At 45.2% G+C, this 8,957-nt stretch overlaps 1 protein-coding gene across 1 annotated transcript; it reads left to right on the top strand.

The window, feature by feature from the left end:
- Positions 1-260: 260 nt before the first annotated feature.
- amotl2a (angiomotin like 2a) lies at positions 261-8,179 on the top strand. Its single transcript, XM_005727177.2, has 11 exons — positions 261-495; positions 1,405-2,223; positions 2,335-2,485; positions 2,843-2,987; positions 3,079-3,159; positions 4,438-4,733; positions 4,989-5,179; positions 5,266-5,367; positions 5,457-5,617; positions 5,899-6,078; positions 6,570-8,179. The coding sequence occupies exons 2-11, from the start codon at positions 1,496-1,498 to the stop codon at positions 6,653-6,655; spliced, it is 2,121 nt and encodes a 706-aa protein (XP_005727234.1). The 5' UTR covers positions 261-495; positions 1,405-1,495; the 3' UTR covers positions 6,656-8,179.
- Positions 8,180-8,957: the final 778 nt, after the last annotated feature.

Here is an 8,957-nt window from a genome sequence, read left to right as displayed (position 1 = left end):
CAGAAACGTTCAAACATGAGAATGCAGGGACTTAAATCTTCCTCAGCTATAGAAACTGTGCATTCAAATGTCCTGAAGCCGCACAACAAAAAACAACAACGAGCTCTTTTACATGACACAAGCAGCCAGCTGAGGGGCTGCTGCTTCTGCTGCTCTGAATCCATTTTTTTTAAACACACCGCCCCTCTCTCTTCCTCTTCCTCCTCCTCATCCTCTCCCTCCTCCCCTCTGCTCTGCTTTTGATCCCACAGGGACTCGGAGCCTTTGCATTCCTGTCATTCCAGCCGCAGCGAACAATCAGCTCTCAGTTATTTATTAGTGCGCCTCGCAGCTCCGCTCTGCTCAGTCTGCTGCCTGCTACCCGTCAGCGCGCACACATGCGCACGGAGGAAAGGAGCTCCGCACACTTGTGGACGTTTATTTTGAACAATAAGCGCAGATCATTGATTTGAGATACGACGGCACCGCTCACTGTGCGATGAGACAAAAAATTTGGTGAGTTTAGCATTTTATCTGAATAGGTTTATCTGAACGTTTTCTGTCGGTTTGTGTGTGGACGGAGTCCACTCCGGATGGAGTTACTTACTTAACAGATTACATCTGAGTCCCGTTTTAATTCATGAGCCACACACAGATCCATCCATTTACTAAACAGTCTCATTCATGCAGGAGCTATAAAGGCACAAACCATTCAAATGTAGAGTTACCCATAAAGCTTTTGCATTTTGTGTTTTATGTGTTTATAATTCAAACTCAAATAGTAAAGAATTTAAAGACTTTTCACACTTTGTAAAAACAAAACAAGAACATTTACTTTGGCCAAATTGACCCTGTGGCGGCCGGTTCTGGTCACCAGGCCCTATGTTTCACACCCCTGACATTAATGTCTTTAAACTGATTTTTAAATAATCTTTACTGCTGCTTTTTCAGCTTGGAGGATTAGACTTGATGATGTTTTGCGTAATTCACTCTTGATCTCATGTAGCTGTGTAGCTATTTTGTGCGGTCAGGACACATTGTAGTGGTTTAATAAGGCATTAATTTTACTCTCTATCCAGATTTTCACGTTGAAAGTTAAAATGAGTTAATTGTATAAAGTATCCAGTGCATTTTAAAGCATCCATCATTCATATTCTGAAGACTTTATATGTCTTCATCATGTTTTGGGCATTATCTGATCCTGAATCACTGGAATCTTTTGAGTCTGTGCAACCGTTGAGTATTATGCTTGTGTGACTGGAGAAAGTTATGCATTGCAGCATGTGGGCCATAAAAACTGGATCTCCAGTGACATCACTATCAGGGGTATTTCCAGCTACAGCTCGTGCACACACAGCATTGTGTAACAGAAGTGTGGATAGGTTTGTGCAGTGTTGAGTCTGACCACAGTTCTTTTCCTTTCAGATGTGTGATTTGTGAAGCGCCCACGCTGCCACATCGAGGCTTGTTTGTGTTTCGTTTTTTTTTTTTTTAAACTGTCTTTTCATTGGCTGACATGAGAACTGCCGAGGAGTCCTCTGGAACGGTCCTGCACCGTCTCATCCAGGAACAGCTCCGCTACGGAAACCTGACTGACACGCGCACGCTTCTAGCCATCCAGCAGCAGGCATTGCGTGGAGGCAGCAGCGGCGGCGGCACCGGCAGTCCCCGCTCCTCTCTGGAGAGCCTCACTCAGGAGGACACTCAATACATCCAGATGTCAACAAGGCAGGAGCCTCAAGGTCAGGAGCACCAAGGAGACAGCTTGCACTCTGAGAGCCCCGTGTGCCACCTGTACCATCTCCACAAGGAGGAACTGCCTACTTACGAGGAAGCCAAAGCCCACTCCCAGTTCCTGAACTCTCAGAAGGGGCAGGCGGAGCACAATGGACCCAGCATGGATGTAGTGGGAAGTGGACGTGAGGCACAGTGGGATCTGAAGAGAGAGCACGCTCGCTCTCTCAGTGAGAGACTCATGCAGCTTTCTCTGGAGAGAAACCGGTCTAGGAACAGTCTGCCTATGAGTCCCTCACACAGCTACCCACAGCTCTATAATCATCACAATAATGTTTTAAATGCTGCGACACCTGACAGACAAAGGGCTCAGCCGTGTGCAGAGCAGCGAGGACCACCTCCAGACTATCCTTTCTGTGTCAGACTTCCTGGATACATGCTCAGCCACTCACAGGAATATGTGCAATACAACCAAGACCCCCATCCTCCCCTCTACACACAACAGCACAGGTAACATCCACAAACACATGCGCTATCAAAAAAGAAGAACAGCCCCAGAGAAGTCTGCTGTTCTTTTATTTTGGCGGTCTTTTCAGCACTGTTGCTATCTCCTGTCTGCAGGTTTGTGTCTGCTCAGTCGCAGGAGACTCACAACAGCATCACAGCAGCTTCAGACTGCAACTCCCCTCGGAGCGACACATTAATGCGGGAGAACGAGCGGCTCAGGAAGGAACTGGAGGTGTACACGGAAAAGGCCACCAGGCTTCAGAAGGTGAGAGGATGGTAGTGAATGGTTCGTTTAGGTCGTGAGAAAACAAAAGTTTTTAGCTGGGGCAGGAGGTGACGGGTTTTCTCACTAATTCAGAGCATGGAATCTCTACAACGCATCTCCTTTTGTCTTTAAAAACATGTCGGCATGTGAGGAGATAAATGGCTGGCACCTGGGATCACGAGTGTTCAGTCTGGAATGTTAATTCCATTATTCATTCACGTAGTATTAAAGAGACATTTCACAGCGGGTGGTATTCAGTAGACTAATTAGCCTCATTGATATTAACATTTGCAACATAAACCAGACAATATGCAGGAATTCCTCCCCCAGAGACTCATTTTCTCTCTTTCTTCCCAGTTGGAGTTGGAGATTCAGAGGATATCTGAGGCTTATGAGACCCTCATGAAAGGCTCTGGAAAGCGAGAAACTCTGGAGAAAACGATGAGGAATAAACTAGAGGCAGAGGTTAAGAGAATGCATGACTTCAACAGAGACCTGCGAGGTAAGTTTCCATTTTTATTTGTCTGTCTCCTGGCTTTAAACCTACCTTATGCGTATGTGCTCATTGTGGTATGCTGGTCATCTCTGTGCAGAGCAACTCGACGTGGCTAACAAGCACAGAGCGGACTGCGCCGACCCGAAGCAGCACGTCTTTGTCAAACTCTTGGAGCAAAGTGAGTCCACATCAGTCTTTTGTTACAAACTCCTCTCACGCTGCAGTTCATCACAGATTCAATCACAATTCCCTGTGAAACACTGAACAATAGCAGGAACATAGCTGAGCAGGGATTGGTTTCCTTCTTTAGTGATGTGGTGCTGTCTACATGTTGTCACACAAATGGGTGTATCTCCCCTGTAAGTTACTTTTGGCACCTAGACTCCAGACCTTTTTTTATGCTGCAGTAAATGTGGCCTGGATTCCTGAGATGTTTTTAGGGCTTTCAGGGTGTTTGCCACTAGGAATGCCCCCCCCCTTTTTTTTTTTTTTTTTTACTGATGTGCTCAGTTTTGCATCGCTACTAATGACCTCCCTTCTCAAGGGGAACTAATACGTCTGGGTGTCCTGGCCTAACTCTACATGACCCATGACTTGCTCATTCTCCTTATTTGGGCATTTCTTTTTCATGCCATAGCTTAATGATGATCGGCCAGTTGTGAATATTTCTTTGCTCCCTTTTAGCTCTGTGCAGAACTGAGCTGTAGAGAAATCCCTACAGCGAGGATTAGGTGGAATAACACTTATGTTGGAACATTTGGGCAGTAAATGCAGTCGTGTCAGTGTCTATGATTATCTTTCCCAAACGGTTATCTCAGCATAGCAGAGAAAAGCAGTACAATAGTGGGATGTGTAGTTTATATGTTTGTGTTATGAGAACCACATGAAATATATTTTGAGCTGCTTGTTTACTTCACGTCCTCAGAGGCATTCCAGAGCTTTTACCAGTACAAGGCTATGCCTGTGTGCGTAAGTGGATAAGAGGAAGTCTGCATTCCCTCCACAGGCATGCACTCATGTTGTGTAATCAGCCCCCTTTTAAAGAGGCACATCAGTTAAACTTTCTAAAAGGGCTCATTGAAATGCAGACTAGCTTTCAAAGATTCAATGAGAAATATTGTTTTTACTGATCCCATGTTTACGAGGGCAATAAACTTAGCAAAAAATGAGGTGTCAAATGTTTTAATGTTGAACCACATGCCTTTATGTCTGTTGTTGGGTCACATTCCTTAGAAAATGCACTGAAATGCTCCCGAAGTGAAGGCTTCACTGACCCCAGTGAAGGCCATGGGAGCTTCTCTTTAGAGGAGACCAATTTAACTCTTTTTTTTTTTCAGTGATATAGTTTTATAGGCTTAAAAAATCAAACAAAAGCCAGGAAGAATCTCAAAAGATTTATTTTTAAGTTGCTAACAGCCTCGTCACCTTCATTAACCTGCTGTTTCCTGTATTGCAGATGAAGAGCAGCAGCGGGAGCGCGAATGTCTGGAGAAGCAGATTCAGCACCTGCGAGTGTCCAGGGAGGAGTGCCAGCGGAAACGGGAGCTGATGGAGCAGGCTCTGGCCTCGGCGCAGACTCGCAACCGTCAGCTGGAAGAAGAACTTCAGAGGAAGAGGGCGTACGTGAAGAAAGTGGAGAGGCTGCAGAGTGCGCTGGCCCAGCTGCAGGCCGCCTGTGAGAAGCGGGAAGAGCTGGAGCTCCGGCTACGCACGAGGTTGGAGCAGGAGCTAAAAAGCCTCAGGGCACAACAGGTGAGGAAAACAAGCCCCCCCCCCCAATGGTTCAGTTAGCAGATTTTAACAATGTGAACATGTCCTAGCGGCTTATCCTATAGAAACACTTGGCTGGTTCACAGGGTGAAAGGGACCAGCATTAGTCTGCTAGAGGATTCCTGCATAGTTAAAGTAGTAAAAGTGGATTGAGGGATAAACACATTTTCAGAGAGTCAGATTTAGAGCATTTTGTTTCCTTGGGTGTTAAACGCTCTATTCTGTCTACCGTTTCAGTCCCAGAACCAGAGCACTGATTCCACAGCTTCAGAGCCGAGCTCGTCCAGGTTGCAGCAGCATCTGAGGGAGAAGGAGGAGCGTATCCTTGCCCTGGAGGCAGATATCACCAAGTGGGAGCAAAAGTACCTGGAGGAGAGCACCATGAGGCAGTTTGCAATGGATGCAGCAGCCACAGCTGCAGCACAGAGGTACAAACAAATCTGTCAAAATGGAGTGAAGATTCAAAACGTAAAAATTGGGGGATTATTTAGAAAACCGTCTATTTTATTTTCAGAGATACAACTATCATCAATCACTCCCCGCGGCACTCTCCGGACAGTAGTTTTAATGAAGACCTGCCGTTGTCCCATCACAGACGTCAGGAGATGGAGAACAGGTGATCATCTTTTCATCCATACTTCATTGTTTCCTTCTGCCTGCGCTGTGGTGTTTTTTCTAAACTCACGATGTTCTCCGTGCGTTCAGGATCCGCGCTCTTCACGCTCAGCTCCTGGAGAAGGACGCGGTGATCAAAGTCCTCCAGCAGCGCTCCAGGTTGGAGCAGAGCAAGCCTGAGAAACAGGGGCTTCGTTCAGCCAGATCCGTCCCCTCCATCAACATAGCGACCGGCGGCATGGAGAACAAAGGTGAGCTTCTTCCCTTACTATTCGTGCCGAGCTGAGGAATCTGGAATCTTTAATTACACACGCTATCCTGTGACAACTGCCAGACAGAATGCGCACACCCTGAAAAAGACAAAAACAAGTAGGACACAGCCCTGTTTTTAAACTGGAATGCATATCATCTCTCACTCCAGAATAGCCCCATCCAGAATAGTCATGGGAAGAGCTCTGCGCGGCAGATGTTCAGGAGCGCGTAAATGTGGATGTAGGCGGGTAATTAAGCAGTTTCTTCTCTTTGTCTGCAGGAAAGAGCCTCTCAGATGACCAGACAGGTTCAGCTGTGCTGCAGCCCAAGCTGCTTGCTGCTGCTAAGGTCCTGAGCCGAGACTGCAGCACGCAGAGCGACGAGGCCTCACAGGAGCCTGAGGCCACAGCAGAGCACGGCAAGCTCAAGATGTGTGAAGCAAGCTCAGCGGCTACACCTGGTGGGTTTTTCGAAGTGCTTAAGGCCCAGTCAGCTCCTCACAGCTCATTTTAAGAATGTGTCATTGAATTAAATAGAAAAATCACTCCGACAAGTAGCTTTACATTGTTTCCTCCAGTCAAATCAGCAAACATGAATATTACAGCTGAAACACTCGGATCAAAAAAGATCCACAGAGGCCTCTGGCCACGCTGCGTTTCTACCATAATATGGTTGAGAGAAAATAGTTCCTCCAGGAACCACGTGGTAACTGGGTCATGATTTCTAGAAAAAAAAGATGTTGCTACTTAGTTTTCACATCAGGTTTTTGGTGCTTTCAGCACCGCAGGGCAAGTGCAGACCTCTTCACAGAGGATATTTCCAAAAACGAGCAACTCCAAAACAATCTGGACGTATAAATAACAGATATTTATCTAAACGAATGACACGTGCATCGGCAGTTTGCCTTCCAGTGTTGTTTTTTCTAATCTATAAATTCTGTCCTGCCTGTAGAAACCTCGGAGGAGCCAAAGCTTCCGCCGAAGATGCTAAGGAGCCTCAACAGCTTGGGCGCAGACGTGGTGGAAATCCTCATTTGAGCGCTCGCTGCGGCTCGTATGACTGACAGCAGCACTGACACAGACTCTTGGCTGAGACTTTAAAGGGCTTCCTCGACGTCTGGCTTAAATCAACATGTGTGTGCTGAGATTTCCTTCTGCTGTTTCTGCACAACTCATAAACGGGCAGTTGGGATTCGTTCACGGTACCTGGACAGTATTTCAGCGTGACAGGAACTGGGCTGCTGACTGTGCATATATTGTGCATGTTTCTCTTTTTATTTTTTAATTATGTATTGTATTTATACATGTAAATGCTGCTCATAATTGATGTGATTTTGTTTGTCCTAAATGTGCACCACTTTCTTTTTCTAATTATATACACATGACTCACTTCTTGGTTTTGTTTTCCAGTAGCATCCCTGTTACCATGCCCTCTGAAAGTAATGGGAATATTTATAAAATGACTCAGAATTTAACAGAGCTAAATTAACAGTTGCCCTCCTCTTTAAAATACATTCGGAGGCCTTGCTCGCAGCTCAGAGGGGGATTTGGAAACATTTTTTTGAATGCGAAGCCTGCAAAATGCCTGCTCGGTTCTCTCTTTAAAAAGCCTGTGAGGATTGACGCCGTTTCTCTGGGGTCCGGTTTTCCAGATCCCCGGCTAATGTTTGGGGCCTCAGAAGGTGGCTACCCAGCGTTTCGCTCCCCTCCCATGCCACAGAGGAGCTAATCTTCTCACATTCCTCGCTGAGGGAATGCTCCCGTTAAAGAAAAAGGCTATCTAAAGTCTGACCCTTCGCCCTTGTTAAAATGGCAGGCATTCTCCACATGACTCCTTTTCTGGGGTGGTTATTTCTTCTGAGTCGTGGTAGCTGGATCTACCACGAACGTTGAAACGGTCAACTATAATTGGCCCACATTTGCTACTCCATCGCTGTTATATTCAGCTGTTTTTCAAGTATCTCACATTTCTGGGTAGACTATACTGTAAGCCTAATATGGACTCTTCTATTTATTTCTCCCTGCGTGATGTAGGATCACTGAACACTGATGAATGTACACTTCTGTTTTCAATGAATGTGTTTTCTATTTAACTGGAATGTGCCACACTCCATGGGGAAAGGACATTAAAACTCATCATCAGTGGATTTCTGAAGAAGCCAATAAGCTCATCCAGTTTTTAAATATTAGCGTGTGAAACCTCACGTTTACCCGATGTTCTCCTTCATCCTCCATCACAGTGCATTTGCTGGTCAGTGCAGTGTGTCAGAGTTACTGCCCTTTGCTTATTCTGCAACATGTTTACACAAATGGCTGTTTGAAGTGAGAGAAGTTAATATATTTTGTAATTATTATTTTTTTCATATCTACTTTAAATGGTCTTGTTTCCTGGTGCCAAAGATGGACTCTATCTTTAAGTTATAGTTGATGATGAATACAAAAGGTTGTGTTAAGTTGCCTCGCTTCAGCTGGTTGACCCAACGTGATGTTGCTGTGAACTTTTGTAAAGGAAACATTTGTATGTATGCCTTAACATTTCACAATAATAAAGTTTTAATATATTCCTGATAAAAGGCTCTCTGTTCTCTTCACCGAAGGAAAGCCGTAGATGTCACCCGCTGGTTTGTAAACATTTTAAATCTGAAATTTTGGTGCTTTTGCCAGCTTTTTTGGAACCACAAGTGACCATATTTGGACAATTAGAAGGATTTACTTCACCCGCTAACATCAGCTAGCTAGGTTTACTGAATCCAAATAGGGTGCACCAACGGTTCCTCATTAGTTCAAAGATAAAAAGTTTAAAAATCACCTCTTGCAGTTGTTATGAAGGCAGATATCAGCTATAGAAACAACCATTTATATCAGGCTGTAAAGACGGTGACCTCGCCTTCTTCTTTTAGCTGCCCCCTTTAGGATCGCAACAGTGGATCATCTGCCTCCATCCCTAGCAAACCCCTTTGTCACACCAACCGTCTGCCTGTCCTCGTTCACTACGTCCATGAGTCTCCTCTATTTTCTTCATGCCTGGCATCTCCATCTTTAGCGTCCTTTGTCCAGTATATCCAATATCTCTCCTCTGCAGAAGTCCAAACCATCTTAGCCTCTCTAACTTCATATCCACACTTGAACTGCTCCTCTGACATACTCATTTCTAGTCACTCCCAGTGAAAATCTTAACATCTTCAGCTCAGACACTTCCAGAGTGGCCTCATTTCTTTTTGTCACTGTGACCCTTTCTAAACATCTCAGTGACCTCAGAAATCTTCGAGTTTGAAAAATTCAGCCAAAATCCTCTATCCTCTGTCCACTTGAGGCTGATCCCCAAAGTGACAAAAATCTA

This window comes from Pundamilia nyererei, unplaced genomic scaffold, assembly GCF_000239375.1.
Source record: "Pundamilia nyererei isolate P.nyererei 1_Seehausen unplaced genomic scaffold, PunNye1.0 scaffold00023, whole genome shotgun sequence".
Classification (NCBI taxonomy): domain Eukaryota; kingdom Metazoa; phylum Chordata; class Actinopteri; order Cichliformes; family Cichlidae; genus Pundamilia; species Pundamilia nyererei.
The sequence above is the reverse complement of the archived record's forward strand: the minus strand, read 5'-3'. Positions and strand labels throughout refer to the sequence as shown.